Source organism: Astatotilapia calliptera, chromosome 18 (genome assembly GCF_964374335.1).
Source record: "Astatotilapia calliptera chromosome 18, fAstCal68.1, whole genome shotgun sequence".
Taxonomy (NCBI): domain Eukaryota; kingdom Metazoa; phylum Chordata; class Actinopteri; order Cichliformes; family Cichlidae; genus Astatotilapia; species Astatotilapia calliptera.
Window position 1 is genome coordinate 33,177,484 of NC_137439.1, and position 21,656 is coordinate 33,199,139.

Genomic DNA, 21,656 nt, shown 5'->3' on the forward strand with positions numbered 1-21,656 from the left:
TCTCCTTTCTTGTGTCCAGCCTCACATACAACTCACTTAGGGTCTTTTCCTTTACCGCTGCCACCTCTCTCTTTGATGTATACCTGTCTATTGTCTTCATCTCCTTGACTATCCTACTTTATTTTTGCCAACCTCTTCCTTTGAATTCTTTCCTGTACTTCCTCGTTCCACCAACAAGTGTCTTTGTCCTCTTTCCTCTGTCTAGAGGAACCAAACAGGCTCTTGGCAGTTCCCTTAGCTTCTCAGCTATACTTTCCCAGTTAGCTGCTAACTCTTTCCTACCACCCAAGATCTTCCTCAACTCCTCCCTGAACTCTATGTAAAGTTCTTCCATCTTCAGCTTCCACCATTTAATCCTTGCTCCTACCTTGGACACCTGATATTGCTTAGCTACATTCTCCCCTGATGCCACCTTGCAGTCTTCTGTCTCTTTCAGATTCTGTCCTTCTCTGCTTAACATCTTACCTATCCAAGATCTCCTTATGACTTCTGTTTCCTTCTGCTACATGTCCATTGAAGTCTGATCCAATCACTGCTCTCCTCTCCCTGATGTCACTCTTTACCTCTTCATCCATTCTTCTTTCTCTTCTAACTGGCATCCAAACTGTGGGACACATGCACAGACAACACTCAACATCACCCTTTTCGACTTCCAGCTTTAAACTCATGATCCTGTCTGAAGCTCTTCACCTGTACAATACTATTCACATAGTCTTCCTATGTGAATAGTATTGTACTAAAATTCTCTTCCTGTGCATATCACATATATATATGGTTTTACATATACATATACATATATATGGTTTGAATCCACCTCCAGTGCTTCTGATCTTGTTTGCGTTCCCCCCAGTCTTCTGCACACAGCTAGCTTTTTCCCTTTATCAGCTGTAGTCTCTACATATACACGTCCTTACTCTCATCACCAACTCCTGCCTTTCCTTCTCTTTCGCTTACTCCTAACACGCCTTTCCCCCTTTTTTTTCATTGTCTCCAGCCAACAGTTGCACAGTTTCCACCCTGTTGACCGTTGACCATAGGCTAAAAGGGTGCTGGTCATAGTTAACCTGGGCCCAAAACAATCCAGTATGGAAATCTCATTCTTTACATTCAGCAAGTTTCATTGGGCCATGATTTTATGTCACATGTTTTTCCTGCAGCCCTCTGATCCTTTTCCTTTAAACAATTCTAGCTCTATGCCATTGGTCAGTCAGCATGAACTCCTAGCAAACGCTGTAAGGTACATTTTCTCCTAACTGCCTTGGATCGTCTTCACAGAGAGACATGCTGTTGCACTTTGAACTACTTTAAGTTATCTCTAGTGTAGAACTATTACATTCTAGCCAGCACTTCTTTTATGTTCTTTTCTCTCTGAAACCTGAAGCAGTCCTTGACAGCTGTGCACTATTCAGGTGTTCAGAGAATAACTCAAAGGCTCCATTTGTAGTTTTTGTAAACCTGAAAATTCAAACCTTTTTGTAATACTGTAAATTATGGTCTAGTACGGTTGATGTGACGGGCGTTTGCTCACTTTATAAAAACCTTATAAATATAAAATCTGTTGTGTGTGCCCAAGTTAGAAGCTGTTCCCTATTGAATGGGCTGAAAATTATACCTAGCTAGTTCTAATGTTTACATATGTAGACAGTAAGTGTTTTGGGAGTCTTGACACTGTGGGCTATTTAGCAGTGTCTTGGGACACTTTTTCCCCTCTTTATATTTTAATATTTCTTAATTAAATTATGCATTAAATCCCAGTTAATCAAATAATTAATACATTACATAAATTCACTAAAATCGTACTGAAAGAATATGGAACATTCTACAAACAGCAATAATAGACACAATCACTGTAACTAGGGCTGGGCCATATTATACCGTTCACGGTAATACCGGTATAATGTTAGGCAACGATAGGAAAATGAAATATGGCGATAGAATGGGAGTAAAACGCGCATGCGCAGTGCCTTTGTTTTCATACGCACATGGCCGATTGTTGAGTGAAACAGATGAACCAGAATTGGTTTGTAAAAATGGTGCAACTTCCATGATGTGGAACTGGTTTGGTGTTTGTCCGTCAGATACACGACAAAGCACATTTTTTTTGCAGAACATGCAAGCGGCCGTTGTTATTGTCATATTTGTCGGACTAAGATGCTCTTAAATCTGGGAGTAATCTGGGTCCTAAACTCCGTATGCTTCAGGTCAAACAACACTGCAGCATCACTTAGAGTTAAAAACTGTCTAAATTCTTTCATCTTTAATAAAACGATCAGCATTGCTGCTTTACCAGGTGTAACTATGAAGTTTAACTTCCAGGCATCCATGAAAACTAAAGTTATTACATTTAACGGAGTTAGACGTTAGCAGGAAGCTAGCGGAAGTTAGCTCGCTAGTTTCGCTAGTTACCTAAGCATGATATTGCATGTTCTGACTGAGAGATTTCTGAAAAAATTCAAACGTACAGCTCTGCTATCACTTCCAACATAAATGAAGACAGGAAACTAAACAGCAGTGACGTTTGTAGGGTTACTGAAGTTGGGCTAGCTGGTATATAATGATGTGCTACGTGATCGCTAGCGACACAGCTATGTTAGCATAACATAAACAGTGAAGCTGGAGGACGAACACTAACACTTTTCCACTTATAAAAGTTAACGTGAAGGTTCTTCATGGTTAGAGACAAATGCAATCGCATGGCAGGATGTTGTAAACGGACCAAACTTCAGTCAGGAGAACAACTGAGATAATCCATCCACAATATGAGGTTAGTCATTAATAGACTGCAACAACATGGGAATAGAGCAGCTGCCAGAGAATTCAACATTAATGAATCAATGGTACAGAAGTGGAGGAAGCAAGAAGAATGAGTTTAATAAAGTTTGATTTATCTGACTGCTTTGTTTCGCTTAATGTGCCTTATAATCCCGTGCACCTTATGGTCCGAAAAATACATACTGCACACTGCAGTTTAATGTTGCAAAGCACCTCTTTTTAACTTCAGTGGATATTATACATGGTTATGCTCAGGATATGTCAGCCCATTTCTACTGGAAATGCCTTTTGGTTAAACTTTCAGCAAGGAATTTGCATTTGCACTGTTACATTTTTATAAAGCTTTAATGTACATAAAAACCAGCTTCTTGTTTAAGTGAAAATAAATGGAAGGTTGTCTTTTTGCGCTAGTAATGTTGTGGAGTTGTATTTTGTCTCGCATCAATTATATCGTCGGTTATATCGTTATCGCAAATTTTCAAATATATATCGTGATAAATATTTTTGGCCATATCGCCCTGCTCTAACTGTAACCCAGAAACAGCAAAAAAATCACTACATAAATGTATTTCTTAATGCCTTCGGGGATTAAAGTCTATTCTATCAAACTGTTCCCTTTTCCTAAATGATCTTTCTGAGTTTCTGTCATTGATTCTGCCTGGATGTGACAGTTCCTCAATACTTGCTAATTTTAAGGATCCGTTATGGTTTCCCTGACATTTTTGCCTCACTGTTCTTCAGCTCAGTTAATTCCTTCATCTTAGACTGTTGTCTGACTTAGACTGTAACTTACACTATCCCTCTCCCAAATTAAAGTCACATTTCCTAACTTTAGACATTCAGAATGTGGCAAGGCGCTGTATCTACTTTTTGACAGAATTTGAAATACACATCTGGTCCTTGTGACCCTCATTACCCCACAGTCTGGGATGTGGGACCACTTCTCATGTTTGCCTAGGCTTCATTGTATATTTGCTGTTGTTCATTTCGATTCCATTTTCAGACTTACTTTAGTCTTTGCAAAATAAGTGCATCCATGAATCATTCAGGCATTAAAAAGGCACCTAACTCAAGATAAACCACTTGTGTCTATGCATAACAGACAATTCAGCACAGAAACTATTTTGAATTGTGTCTTTGTTGCTAGTGGCGTGTCACAAAAACAAATGATGTTTTCCCCTTTCGTCAGCTGAATCTTGAAAAATGCCGAAGGTAATACAGTTTGACGGGAAGAAAATAGTATTTTTTTCCACCAACAAAATTAGGAAACTGGACAATTAAACAGAAAAAGAGGTGCCAGGCCTAAAGACAATATACAGCAGATGACCAGTATCTGAAAATACAGCAAAGACCTGACACAGGACCTGAGAGATGTATCTGGCCCTTCAGTTGACCCACATACAAGTCACTGAAGCTTCTTTGGAAGTGGTCACAATGGCTGTCAAGAAGCCATTCTTAAGCGACTGAAAAAAAGTCTTGGGAACACCAAATTACACACTGGAAATCAGTGTCAGCTGGTCCTGTTGAGTGATAAATCCAAATTTGTGGTTCAAGTCATCAATGTGCACGGAGCAGGTCAATACAGATTTACAACCGTAAGTATCAATCTGTAAAATACAGTGGAGGTGCTGTCGTGCATTTTAGCCTGTCCAAACTGATGGAATTATGAAAACAGAAAAGTATTTCTCCATCATGAAATACCGTCTGAAAAGTTTGTGGCAATGGTTTCATTTATCAGGATGACAGTGATGCCAAACACACTGAAACTGGAGTCTAGGGATAAAGCATACCCGGCTAGAAAGCCACACAATGGAACACTATCAGTCATGGATTAATGATTCTTATTATATAGTCAAGCTTGTTAGAGTTGTACAACCGTGCTCAGTCACTCACTCTGCCTATTTCCCATTTTTCTAGCAAAATATAAAGAAATGGCTTTTTCTGAAACACTTTTTCTCAGTACTCTACCGGGAGCAACAAAACAAAACAACATAAGGCAACTGGCAACTGTAACTGGTTGCAAAGAGTCTTTCTTTCATTGCCACAGCACGTAGATCCGCAGTAGCAGCAGGAGGAGTGAAGAAATTAAAAGCCAACAAGTCGCTAGTGACCAAGTACAATCCATGCTCCGTCTATGCCACAATAAAGCTCGGTGGCTGATATGTAGTTTCATGTAAATGTGTTAGCAATGTTTAAATATCTCCCTCTGCTGGTGCTGTAGCTTACTGCACTACTTACTTAAGCATGCGTGTCTGTCTAATACACACTATTACACAAGTTGCTGTGATACTGGGTTGAATCCTTCCACAGAGTTTTATTTCCTCCTGGTCTTTGCTTGGGCTTTTTGCATTCTCCAAATGTATTCTGGCAAACGTGTTAACCACTACACTATGGCACTGCTGTCTGCTACTGCATAAGCTGTCAAAATGCTACTGCACTGTCTCTCTACAAAGAGGAAGACTGTACTATCGCTGCTATTATTTACTGTCAAGACAGTTATGCAAAACTAAGAGGAAGCTTTACTGAACAATATGATTTCACCAAATCAAAAGTCAACACACACACACACACACACACTAAACAAAGCAAAGCACAGCAGAAAGTAAAAACAAATGAGGGATTATCCATGGCACAACGAAATGACACATGGGATAAAGAGCACAAAGAAAGAAATACAGACATAACAGAGCAAGCTAACATGAACAGGTGAATACAAATAAGGTAGAGCAGACAGTAATAAAGGTGAGAAAAGACAAAAACGAGTACAAAAAAGAGACAAATATATGGAAGAAACAAACACATGGAGGGAAACATGAAACACTAGAGACAGGGGGAAGAGAACAGCAAAATATGAAAAGGAACCAAACTGAGAATTAAGAAAACACAAGTGCTATTACATTTTTATTTTATTTAATAGACTGGGAATTGTGTAGGCAAGGTTTTTTGTCTTCTCAGCAATGTAAAGTTTCCTGCATGCACTGCAAAGTCAGGTGACTGGTATTCTGCTGGATATATAAATGAATGGTTCAATATTGACCTAGCGATAGCAGTCACTACTGTCAAATATGATTAGCCTTTGTTCTGCTGTAACAGTAAGGTGATCTTCTTTGTTTAATTTTTGCTGCTGTCAATCTCCACGTTTATTCTCATCCAGTCACGTTGACATCAGTCCTCAGCAAAAGGCCTCTATGTGACTTTGGCTTAAGCACATACATTTACTCAAATCTTCAACTTCCTTTGTGTTGTCTTTAATATTAATTTAAATGTAAATTTGCTCTTACATCTAAAAATATGCTGCTCAAACTGGCCAGTAACAGTTAAAGTCCACCCATGGTGACAGTGCTGAAGCTCTGATGTGTTCCATCCATGTTGAGGCATTCATCAACTTTGCAGCAGCCTATAAGATAATTCATTTAAATGAGTACATGTACATATCCACACGAATAAAGCAGCAGTGATGCTCTTAATATGAATTATGGAGGATTCTTGTTATGTAGTTAAATTAATCCCCCAGCTGTAGTGCAAACATTGTTGCCAAGACTGTCTGGGAGGATGTTGCAACCAAAAAAACATGCATGATAAAAACACAGTAGACTGGTTTTGTTATTTTAAATTTCAATTTTATTAATATTTTTTGGTGAAACTTGTAATTCAAGCATGCCTGTGTGCTTGATGTTTTTTCCCACCTCCTTCTTCCTACTTTAGGGCATAGAGATTTAATTTGTCTTCACAGAGTTTTAGTTGCGCACACTGAATAATGTTCCAGAGGACTCTGTTTCCAGCCAGCAGACATATCTGGGGGGAAAGTGTGCAGTGAATATTCCTCATTATTAAATCAGTCGTGGAAAACACTGCAGAAACAATGGTGTCATCTAAAAAGGCTGAAGTAAGAAACGCCAACATCTGTGCTGTCAGATAGTCATGGCTGCCAATAATATTTACGCTGCACATTCATATCTTGCGCGCATTGTTCAAAAAAACCCAACAATATGAAAAGCTGATGAAGCCGCTGTCATGAAAAAGTCCTTCTGCGTTTGCCACATTGACATCGCTGCCAACTGTGTTTTCATTGGCCCATTGTTTCTGAGGGATCGTCTCCAGTTTAATCAAACACCGCCTCTTGGTTGGGGATTTTTAAAGCTCTTGTCACAGAGCAACGTTAGCATGAATTTTATTTCGATTCTCACACGTCCCGCTGAGGCAGCAAATCTTTGCTGCTTTGATGGATTTTCCCCCTCACTTTTTGATTCGCAATCCGCTAACACTTGTAAGACAAGCTTCAATACATGCCCCCTAAATATAGCTAATGCCTCAGCTAAAACACTCAGCTGAAATGCACTGTGGGTATATTGTTGTGCGAGAAGAGTTTGTTTATTTTTAAGTGTTGCACCTACTGTATAATCAACCCTCATACTTAAGAGCATTAGCTTTAATAACAGTCTAATGACTGGATGTTATGAGAAGGATTATCCTCCCAGATAAAGCTGAACATTCTTCTTTTTATTTAACATTTACTTTGCACTCTTCCTCTTTGTAGAGACAAAGTCTTATGGATTGTGTTTTTCCCTCCAGTGTAGGAAAAATATGTAGCACAGAAAAACAGGAGTCATGTTGAGATTGTCTAGCTAAAGTATATGTTGTGTGTTTTCATGTATTTCTTTAGTGTTTATGTTTTTTATATTACTTGCTGCCTCATTGTTGCTTCATGTATACTTTGAAATGAATGAGCTTGGAAACAGTGTCACACAGTTCAGCCCTCAGGCTTTGAGCCTTGAGTCAACACGTAATATCTTATTTATGTGGCTTTTTTACATTATCTTTAGACACATTTATTTTCACATCCTGCTTTAAGTGAGATGTTTGTTTCACACATTTTCTCCTTCTTTTGGCTGCGTATGATGTTAGAAATGTGATACCCTTCATACGGTCAAGTCACACAGCTCACCTTGTAAGCACTGGAGACCCGCTAATTTACTGGTAAACCATTTCTTTACCAGGACAGCGAGTATAAAGTTAGCCTGAAGCGATTATGCCCGTACAGGGAGAAGAAGTAAAGCAGCTTGTTTCAGCCAACGACCAACCAAAGTCCCAGGATAAAATAACTAAGGATTATTGATTTGTGAATCATTCCCAGCTACTGAAGAATACAAGAGTAAAATCATGATGCTCGAAGTGAGCACAATAGCTCACCTTTAGATATTTACAAGTGTTGCCATCTTCACTTTTATTAAATGAGTATATATTGAGTGTATATAGACAGTAAAACAGGGTGCTGTAAAGGGTTTGTAGTACATCTTTGTATCTGATGGAGGAAATGTGCTTTGTGTTTTTGTAAAGTCAAAGTCAGAAAAAGAAAATCATAAGCTTGTGCATCCAGTTTTTTTCTCTTTTGATGCAGAGCGGTCCTGGCATTTTACATTATACTAAGTACACACCATAAAACCCATGGACAGTAGTGCTTAGGAGGACCCACTAAATCGCAGTCCTTAGCAAAAAAAACAGCAGAAAGAATTTTTTTGCTTCTAGTTGATCAGTGGTCTTAATTTGATCTTGTCAAGCTAACCAAAGTTTAGCATTATAACAGTGTGATACAAATTCAATGGTTTCTACTAAAAGCATTTTAGTTTGCTGTTATTGCTTCCAAGTGACTGGTTCCTCCTCATATAGTTCTCTCTAAAACATCTCCAAGGGTCTTAATTGTAGTGCAGTGCTATCTTAGAATCACACAAAAAGGCAAAGCGCTGAAATGTTTTTATGTATTCCTCATGTTTCCTTGGAAAAAACATGAACACAACCAGCCTTGTGCATCATGGATACACCAATAAGGTACATAATGACCACATTATGTTTTCCACAGTAGAATGACTTCAAATTCTTTAGAAATGGCCTCACAACCAGATTTTCCAGATTTATGGCTGGAACAGTTGCTTCTCTAAGATACCTGCAAACTGGCCAAAACTGTCATGTTGCATTTATGGAGGTGCTCATGCTCACTGATCAGTTCATCTAGTTCATTTGATTTGCAGCTAGTTACCCTTAAATTTGCACATATGCTGCTTCTACATTTTGGCTTAATTCGTGTTAAATAAATAGTGATGTGTGTTGTTGTTCATCTGGAGTTAGATTTACCTGATTTTAGAAATTTTAGAAACTCACCTGATACGTCTGTGTACTTTTCAAATCTTAATATCTGACAAGCACCAATAATATCAAACTGCACAACAGTAAAAATGAAAGTAGAGGCTAAAACAATAGTCAGTAGTCTCAAACTCAAACATGCACTTCTGATTGTTTAACACAGGTGACATCAGTATTTTATTCAGATCGAGTCCAGTTAAGCCAGCATGCACTCTTTTTAATGTGCTGTTTCATGGATGTGGCTAATTCAAAATGTGTCAGTTGGGGAAAAAAATAAAAACTAAACACAGTATTTTAAAGAGAAACTGGAAAACACAGTGCTCAAAGTTGCAGCTTGATTTTTATTACAAATGAGCCGACACATCAGTAGATGATAGAAGAAGAAGACGTCCAGCAGTGGGTTGATCGTGAGTTTTGGCTTTTTCCTGCCATCTCTGTGAAGCTAACTTGAGGACAAATTCCCCACCACTGGTCCAGAACTCTTTTGTATTTTTTGTGTGAATCCAACAGCGGGTTCAACATTCTTGAACCCAGACGGGGACTCTGGGACGGAGGCAGACAGCGAGCCTCAGCTGGCCTTTTACACCGACCCAAACCGCAGTCGCCGCCGGAGTCGAGGTATGAGAAATGGTAATGCCAACAGCGCGTGGGGCTCAGGGGGTAAGGAGGACTCATACACCTACAGACAGTTAATCTCGCCGTCTGATGGTATTACCATCGCCACGACGCATGACAAGTCACCTTTACAGTGCATATAGCGGATGGCTCTGGTGTTGTATGTGCTCATCAGTTTGACTCCCAAGGGAAGCACATGCTGTGTATATACATAGGTGTGTGTAGAGTGGTTGTGAGCATGTGAAACTGATCTCAGTGCATCCGAATATAATCTTGTTGACGGAAATCAAGCAAGATGATGAGATCAGAGGTCCTCAGTACAGAATATTTTGGCATTAGTTGCATCTACAACCCAAAGAACATCTTATTTTGAAATAATATTCCACACAAATATTATTTCTAAGCAGGATCCTCTGCAAATGCTGTCATAGTGAAGTGGTGCAGCATGCTTTATATGTCAGCATGCCATGTCCTTGCAACTTTGATGTACAGTAATGGGGTGTGGAAAAGAGACAGAGAAGATTTCTTTTTTCAAGTAAAAAAATGTGACACTGGCCTCAAAATAATAGCTGCTGTCGGAAGGCGTTACAAGCTGTTACGATGCCTCCAAGCCAATTATTCCCCCGTCATGTGCACAGGTGTCACAAACACAGCAAAGCCTCCAGAAGTGTAGCCAACACCTTTAATTAGACTGAGCTTTAAGAATAGAACTATGTTGTTTAGATGCAGAGGATGACTCATGTGGCACGACAAAAGTTGTTTTTCATGTATAGAAAATTTTGAGAGAAGGATGTGAAGAATGAGACATTCTCCTCTTTCATATAGAAGGCAGAAATGTGCGCTGAAGAGAGGTTTTGTAAAATCTGAAAAATAACTGAAAGGGAAGTCAAAGGGGTGAAATTCTGCCCTGCATCCAGTTTCTGGGTAAGTTACTTGATTAAATAAACTAGCTTTAAACATTTTGCGATAGGTCAGCTTTCTACTTTGGCTTTTGTTTAAAGGATTGCCTTGGGCATTTTTTGAATGAAAAAGTTCTGCCAGAGTAATTTAAAAGTGACAATGGGATCTAGAGTTATTCAGCTAGTGAAAAACGAGGCACTTTAAACAAAGCCTGCGTGACTACATTCAAGGTCACTGTGATATTTTTCTGTGTGTATGTGCACGTATGCGTGGGTGTGGGGTCAGTTTTGACACTTTCTGCATTGCACTGGGGAGCAAACGAGATAAGGGGAGAGTTCTCACTTTCGGGGGAGGGGGGGCAAAGGAAAGTGGAGGAAAGAGGGAAGGTTTGAAGAACAACCTCTCTCTTTTTTCCCTCCACACATTCCAGCGTGGATGTTAAAACCCTTCGTAGGTAAACTGTATTTCTGTGCCACTGAGCCGTGCCTTGTGTCAACTTCCCAGAGGCTTGAGGGTTTGGATCCTAACGACCTTGTTATGGGTTTAGGCCCATGTTGTTGGGGTTTTTTGTCTTTGTTTGCTTGTTTGTAAAATAACTGTAAAATGACTCCCTGTGTAGCCATTGTGTGTACATGTTTGTGTGATAGTGTGCATGTACTGATGGAGGGGTTCTTGGGGAAAAGTGTGGTATCTGCTTCACAGTTCTCTACTCTTTCTTTTTCTTCCTCCCCCCCTCTCTCATTTCTTTCTAGCAGCAGGTTCCCCTCGGAGCCCCATCAATAAGACCACCCTGACTCTGATCAGTGTCATCAGCTGCGTGATTGGCCTGGTTTACTCCTCTCACCTCTCCTGCAGCCTCTCAGTCCGGGTAATCTTACATGTTCCGGAGCACCTCATTGCTGATGGTAAGGCCTTACACCAGCCACGGACTGTGGATGCAGCCTTTTCCCAAGCACATCCCCAGGGAGCGCTGAGCTTGCATTTCCTCGTCACTCTCCGGGGAGTTCGGCTCACTATATCTCGCTAACCGAGTGCCTGTGCTTTGTGGTCGAGCTGCTGATTCGCTTTGCTCTCTCGAAGACAAAGGTAAATGCCAGGTCGACCACCCTCTGCCTGGGTTTCCCATGTCGCAGCGCACAACAGATGTGCCCTCAAAGCATCGGAGCGCATCGTTGCTAGGTCGCAATGACCACCCACAGCTAAACCTCCATCGCGCTTCCCCTGGTACTTTCTGATATGTTGAACCACCTCGCTAATGAATTTCAATGTAGTACCTGCAAAAAAAAAATAGCACCACGGGAGCCAAGTGTTGGCTCCTGCTGGCTTGTTGGCATTTTTCAGCTGTCACTGAAGTGAGCTGGCAGTCCAGATATATTATAGACTGTGACTAGGCTTGCTCATCTATCATCTAGAGGTCTGATTTGATTTGAAACGCTGCTGCTTTCCGGTGGTACACGCTGGCCTGCCAGTGATATTAAAATTCCAGGGAGGCATCGAGGGAGGGAACTTTGAAAGGAGAGATGAAAGATGGCGAATTCGCCTGTTGAATTACAAAACTGGGATCGATTTAGGATGTTTCCATAAATGTCTCCACAGTCTCATCAGACTTGATTTGATGTCACGGTGAATCAGATGAAAATCTGGATTCCACCGCTGTGGAAAGAAGCTATTAATGCCAACAGCTGCACATGTGTCTGACTTCAAATATTGAAAGAAAAGTACCAAAATATAGAGTCACACCTTTCTCCTTGCCTTTCACGTCTGGGAAAGTAATCATCTGAAGATGTTTGTGTAGTTACGCGGGATAACAATATCTACTGCTTTTCAAGATACATAACAAAGAACAGGGCCAACTTTTTCTTCCTATCACTAACTCGGAGAGTCGGGAATAGAAAGGTGGCTGACGTTTATCATCTCAGATTGTATTTGCTGGAAATAGATTTACTTTTACCATCTGTGCCTCCTGTGAGAGGTTTCCCAATTACATCTGAAGCTATCTCAAGGAGCGATGCTGTGGCCTAGAGTCCCATCCGAGTAGTGGCTGGGGATTCATGTTACCGGTCATGCCTCTGCTGCCATTATGCTGCCATTATAGATGTTTATCCATCAGATCCTGGGCATTTGAGTCAACCTCGGGAAATTTGAAGGCAAACATCCAAAAAGTTAAGCACAAAGTACCAAGTAGTAGACCAAGAGTCTACTGCCATTCTAGCAATGAAAGTGCAGATAGAATCAGAATCAGAATCAGAATCAGAATCAGAATGGGTTTATTGCCAGATGTTGAGGTTTACAACATTAGGAAATTGCTGCGGTGCTTCAGTGCAAACAATAAGAATTAAAGTGCTATGTAGAAAGAAAGATATGTGCATGAGATATATAGGCACAAATGAGTGAAATTTTCATGTAATGTTAAGTGTGCTAGCCTTTAAACATGCTACCATAGTGCACCAGAGCTAATGCGCCTGGTATTTATGAGCTCTATAATTTTTTTTTTTTATATAGAAGTTCCAAGGTTTTGGAGGATGGCAATCCAGCACCATCTTTCTTTGTACTTGTGATGTACTTGCACAAAGTAACGCAACATAACTGCTCTATTTAAAACGTGACCAAAGAGCTGCACACAGGCGATTCATTCTGCTCTTAAGTCTGGTGCTCACGTTAATAATTCTGGTCTCGGAGTCCGTTCAGGCCTACGTGGCTCCCTGTGAGAGTCAAACATCACGATGTGATGAATGTCTCAATTAAGATGGCTACAGTTTCTTATTTTGATAAATGAATTCTTCATTGTATATTAGACCATATATAAAGCATTTATGTTTTACACAGAAATCCATTTCATCTTTCAAAAGTGCATACATAGTTGCCAGAAAACTCAAATAGAACATAAAAAGTGTCATAAAAACAGAAACACTGCTGGTGTCTTCAAAGTTTTTCCAGGCAGTTTTATGACTCTCCACAATTAAGCTAACAGGATGAGTCCAGCCATTTGCAGTGTGTGCTCTAGTTCTAAGGGAATCATCAAAGAGGACGGCGCTAACTAGGGCACACAGAGCCTGCCAACAAGTCATTAAATATGCTTGGGTTAGCAAATGCCCAGTGCATCCCGTGTTTGCAAATGGACAGTGCTTTGGTCAGTGAGCGTTGTTGCTAATTTACGGAGATCACACAGCGGATAACTCTCAGAACCAAGTGTTCCAGAGACACCTCCTGTGTCAGGTGTCCTGGAACATGGAAGAGTGCTTTTGTTTTCCCAGGCAGTCACAAACTCAGTAGAAAACATTTTGCATACGAGCTCCCTTTAGTTTACAGCATTTGAGCTGTAAACCCCCGGAGACCTCAGTCTTTAAGTGTATTCAATGGAACTAATTGATTATACCTTTTAAGAGGGAAGTTGTGTGCTGCAGCTTTCAACCACGAGGTAATTAAAGCATAAGTAGAAAGGTTTGAAATTAAACAGCAGCAGTAACAACGGCAGTCCTCGCCTCATTATCCTGCATTATGGCAACAGAATGTTAGCCCAGTGCTCAACAGTTTTACTTCCACTGATCAGATGCACAAACTTTGAAATTTACATAGAAAACAAACAACGCGACTGTAACTCATTTACAGCTGCACTCTCTCATCTTTAACCTTTTCAGAATTACGTGTCGGCCCATAGTCGTGCCAATAATCATTATTATGCATTTATTATTACAGAGAAAGCGTTGAGCTGATGCTTTGTTTGTGTCATAACAACCACTAATAAGAAAGAGGAGCACTGCGGAGGACTTCTCAGGGTCGGGGAACATTTGTTTCACAGACAGCCATACTTTGTTAAAATAAAAGAAGGGCCAAACACTGAACAATGTAAGTGAAAGAGATGAGATGCACAGCACGGAATTATGTTAAATGTTATGAATTTGACAGCTATAACAATCGATTTACAAAAACCCTGAGACCTTGGTTCAAAAAACTGTTTTCTGGGAGAAAATGTAGACTTTTTTGTTTCAATTTGGCTTTCACTGACATAACATAATGCACTGTAAATGCTGTATTGCATCAGCATTTACTCTATACAGTTTGTAAGCAAATATAGAGTCATGAATAACTATAAATTTTTTATGGCATGAAATCACAGCAACAGTCACCTTTATGCGATTTGAAGTAGCAAAGATCTTTCTTACAATTAAACATTTCAGAATGTGTTGTTTTGGTCAAGATGCCAGTTCTGCCCTCACTGCTTCTATTTTCTCCACAGTAATAATAGAAAAAAACCAACAAAAACAGCAAGAATCAAATGTTTTTCACTGCCCACCCAGTTATAGTTATGTGGTTCAATCAGCCAAGACCATCAACCTCGTCAAGGTACATTTGGAAATCCAGCTGATCATGCCTTACACATGTTATTTGTGTGATTATGGATATTCCTCTGTTTAAATCTTTTGGAGTGTTCACAAGTTTTGCTTTTTAATTTTGCAGCTTTCATGTTTGCACTATGGCTCTTAAACTAAAAATAACAAGTAATGTCTTATAAAGCTTTCATGTTCTTTCCAGATCCACTTCATTTTAAATCTGGTATTTTTTAATCACATTTTCTTTTCAAAAAATTAAATTTGAAGGTTTCCTAATTTGTTTTTCTCTCGTAGAAACTGCCTCACTAAAAGGTGGTGCTTGCTGTCATTATATTTAGCTGAAGATATTTCACTTGTAAGGTCCAATATGTGCTGTAACCTTGTCTTTTTGCTGTTGTTGTTAAATGGTTTTAGAAATGATAGAAAATATAAAGAAATAAGTGGTAAAAAAAACATGATAAATATGATAATTTGCTTTGAAGATTTTGTTCAAAGTCAGGCTTTTTTATGTGTCCTGTTCTGTTTTTCGTTCCTTCTCATTCATCCCTGCTTTTTCGCCCTCCCCCCGTCTCCATTCCTGCCATCTTTTCGTTACCCATCAATTACCTTTGTCCTCCTCTTCAACCATCTTATCCATTTCACATTTCTTTCCTGTTCCCTTCTCTTCCGTGTCTTCCATTTCCTCTGTCCTACCCAGGGTCAAGGTTCATTTTGCTCCAGGGGAGCCAGTTGGATGCTTCAGACTGGCTCAACCCGGCCCAGATTTTGTTGTACTATCAACAGAATGCCAGCGGGCCGTGGGTGAACGAGCTGTGTGGACGACGCCTCCTGGATCCCTGCGAGCATCAGTGTGACCCTGAGACAGGTGAGCCGAGGCCGAACTGCCAGCTCTTCTCACAGCTTTGAGTGGAAATATTAACTAGCAGTGAACTTATTGATCAGCTCTCTTCATGACTTCCATTGGACGGGAAGTCCTGAACAGAGCTGATATTAATACAGTTATAATTATGACCTGTTACATAAAATGCTGCTGCTCTTGAGATATGTCAGGCTTTACTATAAAAGCTTTCAGATTAATTAGAAGGTTGAAATGATATGAAAATCATTGTATTTTACAATTACATTCTAAAAAACAACAAAATATAGTTTATTGTTATTTTTACATTAGTTATCATCTTTCAGAATATGCCTACAGCAACATTTTGTTTAAGTCTAGTCTTCTTTTTGTTGTTTTTTCTTTGACTTACAGTAAATTTAGGCTTTTTGTAAGAAAAAAACTGTATTTGAAACGCACGGCTTTACTGGAGGCTTTTGAAGTCTGATTTAGTTTAGTTACGGAGTAATTTGCCACAATGTGAAGCTGCTTGTCGTAGCTGTATCCATTAGGCTTTGTACACTTGGTTTCTCTCCGTTGTGGCCTCCCGTCCACACTCAAGGAAAACGCAGCGTTTGCACAACGCTGTCGAAAATGAATACATTTAAAGACGCGGAAGCACCGACAGTGAAAACAGACCTTTTCAAAATTATGACACATTTTAGTCATATGATGCAGTCATGTGACCAGTTAAACCAAGATAGTGGAGGGCAGTCCTATTAAAGATTAATATCAGTCTGTAGATGCTCCAGATGGCTTTTCTTCAAATTCTTTTATTCTCACTGGCTTTTGCGACTTTGTACTTTTGTGTTACTCGCAGCATCAACTCCACCTCATTGTTAGTCCATTTAAAAAACTCGGTGCTTTTCCTCAACATTTTGCCGGAAAGTAAGTAAGCGGCAGACATAAATGAGCAAGCCGAATCTTCTTGTGCTTCACACATGCGCAGTACTGGAACGTAAGCGTTTTCAGCCGTTTCAATGTGGACGCACAACTCTGTGAAAACGAGTAGTGTGGACGCGGAGCGTTTTCAGACGTAAATCTATCCAGGCTAGTGTGGACGCAGCCTTAATCGTCTGGTATATTTGGTGTTCCCTCTGAACAGAGTGAAATTTGTAACCGGCCATCAATTTGTTTTATTTCACAACTAAAAGCAAAATGAGCCTCCAGAAACAGAGAAAGGCAAAAGTTGCATCTGTAACTTTCACTCTCAGTCTTAGCTAATGCCCACCTCACCATAGCTGCCTTCAGCAGAGAAAGGTTTTAGATGGTTACCCTCTAAAATCACATTTATATGCAGACCTTGTTCATTAGTCGCCCGTTATTGTTCATTTTAACTTAAGTCTCATATAATAATAATCTTATTTACTTATTCAATCTAAAATAGATAAACAGCCCACATCTAATGTATTTCTTAAATTTCTCTTCTTGCACAAAGTGCTAATGATTATTGCTGAGGGGAAGGCTAATAAATCCTCTGTGTACACTGTGTAACAAGTTAGTGTTCATGATATGTACGTCTACTTCAGATAAACTAAAGCTCATTTTAAAAAATACTAATAATAACAACCTTGTTTAACACTAACCTTATTATATGAAACAGCTTCACTATTTTGAGAACACATAAACAGTATTAAAAAAAAGAAAAACATCCTGATGACACAAAAACGATGTAATGGACATTGTGAGGACATTCTTCTTATTACCAGTTTATGACTCATAAAGTTGTTGTAAACAAAGAAAAAACTACTAATAAATAGCCAACTTTAGCAACATCATGAGTCACAATTCTAAACCAGCGTGCTCCGTCCTCGTCCGCCATAGTGCCCCCTGGAAATACTTCTGATGTAGTCTGATTTGTTTTTGGTTTTTTTATTATTATTCTTCATCCGCAGTGTTTTGTTTTGGGGTTTTTTTTTATTCTACTTATTTTAGAAAATTGGTGAAGATCTTTATATCCTCCTGTTTTGCCTGCTTGCTTGTGTCTACACAAGTTGCTGAGCTGGCGGTGCCGCCCCGAACAGTGCAATGCACAGTGCAGTGTGATAAAAGTGAACCTGATTGTTTTCTTGAAACAACATCATAAGTGCAAAAGCAACATGATAATAAGTTCTGATTGACGGGAACGTGTATAAATAAAACACACAAAACTCAAAAAGTAAACAATGCAAACACAATAGTGGACTGTTTTTTTTAACTTTTGGTTAAATAAGTGAGCTCACTGTGAAATCTAAAACGTGTTTCTGAGATATGTTTCTCACCCCAACGGATTGTGGCAGATGGCCCCGCCCCTCCCTGAGCCTGGTTCTGCTGGAGGTTTCTTCCTGTTAAAAAGGAGTTTTTCCTTCCCACTGTCGCCAAAGTGCTGCTCATAGGGGGTCATGTGATTGTTGGGTTTTTCTCTGTGTGTATTGTTGTACGGTCTGTCGTACAATATAAAGCGCCTTGAGGTGACTGTTGTTGTGATTTGGCGCTGTGTAAATAATATTGAATTGAATTGAAATATGAATACAATTATGATCTTATTAGAAACCTAAAAATAAACATCCTGGTTAATTCATACTAAGCTGACTGATTTCAAACATTTCCTCCCTCCATACAAATGACTTAGTCCCAGTTCACAACAGCAGTCATCTCATGGTTTTGGGCTTAATGGGAATAAGAGCATAGAGATATAACAAACAGCTACAGGAGAAAGTGGACACAAGTTAATGTGATGGAACAGTGGCGTATAGATGCTTCCCCAACAGCCTGAGGTTGTAGCAGCATAACTAAGGCTTGGTTCAGGGTCACCTGAAGGAGCCCTCACTACAATCTTAAGCTGAAAGGAAACTTTTAAACCTGATCTTAAAAGGAGAGATGGTGTCTGTTTCATGAACTCAAAGTGAGAGCTGGCTACACAGGAGTGGAGCCTGATAGCCGAAAGCTCTGCCTATAAATTCAAATGAGAATATTTTGCTGATAAAAAATAACAGCAAAACATTTTGCTGTTTAGCGAGATCTTTATCAGTTCTCACTGCCTGTATATATATATACACATATATACATGTATATATGTGTATATGTGTATATATTTTGATCTTACAATATGGGACTAAATGTAGTGTGTTAAACAGATTTATGCAGTACATTCTGATAAATTAATAAATTAGAAGCATTTGATGTATGTAGTTATATCTCATTCCTCAAATTTGCTCAATACTTGCAAGCATATGTTATTAATAGGAGACACGATGGTGTTTTTAATTTCTCTCAGATCAGATCATTTTAATCATTGCCTATTATAAATGACTTCTTCAATTTCTGTTCTAACCTTTTTGTCAGGGAGTATTTTAAAATCAAAGTGCTAAATATAAAGTGGTCCCTGTTCCAATGGAGGTGTTGACAGTAAACTTTTTCCCTGGGCAATTTCCCACATACAGAAATAGCCCTGGCTTCAAGTTTCAAGATAAAGTTTTACAATGCATAAGCTTCCAAGAAACAACTAAATTTCTTTATGAAAACCGTGTCAGCTTTCAGATATACAACAATCAATTGGTAAATGGTAAATGGCCTGCATTTGTATAGCGCTTTTCTAGTCCATAGGACCCCAAAGCGCTTTACACTACATTCAGTCATTCACCCATTCACACACACATTCACACAAATTAAATGCATCCTGTCATATGTAGAAATGTTTTTTCAAACATGCTTATATCTGTAATGGCTCGAGGGAGAATGCAGACAGAACAGTGTAATTTTTGCTTTCTTAGACAGTCTCTGCCACTGCATCACTCTGATTATTAGTACAAGAAGTCTCACATTTAAAGTGTCTTCCTTGTTTTGCATCCATTATTCAGCAGCCTAACTCTCCCCTGGGCAATACAGAGTAAGTTCTGAGACCTTTAAATGAATCAAAAAGCTGGGCCAGTGTGTCTCATGCCTGCTCTTCTTGGAATAATTTCTGAGGTTCACCCACACACCCAAACCTCCACTCTCCCCACTCTTAAAATGATATATGGACCAGCTGCAGGCTTCAACAATTTTATTATATTTTTTATGTGATTAATTTGTAAAGGAGCCATTGTGTATATGTAAGGTTAGATACAGGCTTATCAGTGGGATAGCACACATGACAATGAGTGAAAGTGTGTATAGGCTGCCAGGAGATTGCAAAGGTGCTATAGATAGCTTAAATCCAATCCTCTTTTCTGCTGAGAGAATATAGTGATGAAAACTGAGATGGGCTGTGACAATTTCTGTGCTGCTCCTGTGAGACATTAAAAGAGGTGGGGATGCTTTAAAAGTGGTGTTTTCACCACATATAATAGTACTGATTTTTCACTCATTTTCAGGCAATTCTTTGTACCCGACCATTTTCACAGGAATGTTTTGTTTGTTAAACCACTTAAAATTCACTTATTTATCATTTAACCATTGACACAGTCAAATTTATTAGAGCTGTAGTCATAGGCATGAATGCCATTGTAGTTTAGGCATGTTTTAAAATGTTCTTATCCCAGTGTGGAAAGGTTGGGGCTTTGTGAAGCCGTTCCATAATGGTAGCTTGCTTCATCCATTCTAATGATTTATGTTTGTTGCAATACCCAAATGTGTCCAAGTTCCAGCTGTCTAGCTGTTGATTTGCGATGAAGTTGAAGAGTCTGGAGGTAGTCCTCCCTCTCCAGTACTGCACTCTGTGCAATGTTTAAGTACCAGTAGCAGCAAAACAACCCCAGAGCATGATGCTACTACCACCATGCTCGACAACTTTGTCTCATCTGACCATAAAACTTTTATCCAGGAGGAATTTGGTTTGTCTTTGCTAATTTCAGTCAAGCTCGAAGGTCTTCTTTTCTTGGTTGGCACCCTCTCTATGCTGTGTTCCAGCAGTTTCCAGTTGATGGCAGACTTCAGCCTTGTGGGTTCCGGGGTAATTCCTGAACATCCTAACCAATTTCCTCTCATCTGGGTATGACAATTTTTGTCTATCTCCAGACTAGGGGTGGGCGATATAAACGATATACGATAGAAACTATATCAATTTGGCCAACGATAGAGATTTTGACTATATTGCTCTATTGTGATAGCGCATGTTGATGATGTCATCAAGCTGCACCTGTTTTGGTCGAAAGCATCGTGGCGGCTACAACCATTATCATCTGCAAATTATGCCAGGCGACAGTCATAGCAAAGAGATGAAGCACTTTTGAAATATGGGGAAAGCCAAAAACTGCGCTTCCTCCACTTCCGTAACATTGATTCATTAATGTTGAATTCTCTCGCAGCTGCTCTATTCCCATGTTGTTGCAGTATATTAATAACTAACCTCGTATTGTGGATAAATAAACTCAGTTCTCCTGACTGAAGTTTGGCCCGTGTACAGCATCCTGCTATGCGATTGCATTTGTCCCTGACCACCAGAATCCCTCACGTTAACTTTTATCGAGTGGAAAAAAAGTTGGTGTTCATCCTCCGCTTCACTGTGCTAATGTTATGCTAACATAGCTGTGTCGCTAGCAATCACGTAGCACAACATTATATACCAGGTAATCCAACTTCAGTAACCCTGCAAACGCCACTGCTGTTTAGTTTTCTGTCTTCATTTATGTTGGAAGTGGTAGCAGAGCTGTACGTTTGAATTAGTTTCAAAAATCTCTCAGTCAGAACATGGTATGAAATGTTTAGGTGGAAACTAGCGAGCTAACTTCCTGTTAACTTCTAAAACTTAATTGTTACACCCGATAAAGCAGCAACGCTGATGATGTAATTAAAGATGAAAGACCGTTTTTAACTCTCAGTGTTCGTTTGACTTTGGGACCTGAAACGGACGGAGTTTTGGACCCAGATTACTCCGCGAAGCTCCTCACTACGGCAGCCGTAATGCTCTGACAATCCATCAAGCAGTGCGACTTACCAAAGTTGTACTAAAACATTTTTAACAGATTTCTGCAGCCAAAATCGGTTCGAGGTCAGTAAGCACAACCAGAATTCATACATAAGGCACACTCTCGATTTTTGAGAAAATTAAAGGATTTTAAGTGTGC

The 21,656-nt window shown here is 39.5% G+C and overlaps 1 protein-coding gene across 6 annotated transcripts in view; it reads left to right on the forward strand.

Moving 5' to 3' along the window:
• astn1 (astrotactin 1) overlaps nt 1-21,656 on the forward strand; it is a 476,318-nt gene that overhangs the window by 163,312 nt on the left and 291,350 nt on the right. For 2 of the 6 annotated variants that reach the window (XM_026150134.2, XM_026150136.2), the window contains exons 6-8: nt 9,421-9,570; nt 11,181-11,330; nt 15,454-15,621. In XM_026150134.2, the coding sequence (XP_026005919.1) occupies nt 9,421-9,570; nt 11,181-11,330; nt 15,454-15,621 (468 nt within the window). Of the gene's footprint in view, nt 1-9,420; nt 9,571-11,177; nt 11,331-15,453; nt 15,622-21,656 lie in introns of all 6 variants that reach the window. The other 4 variants (XM_026150138.2, XM_026150140.2, XM_026150137.2 and 1 more) reach the window with 3 other exon arrangements.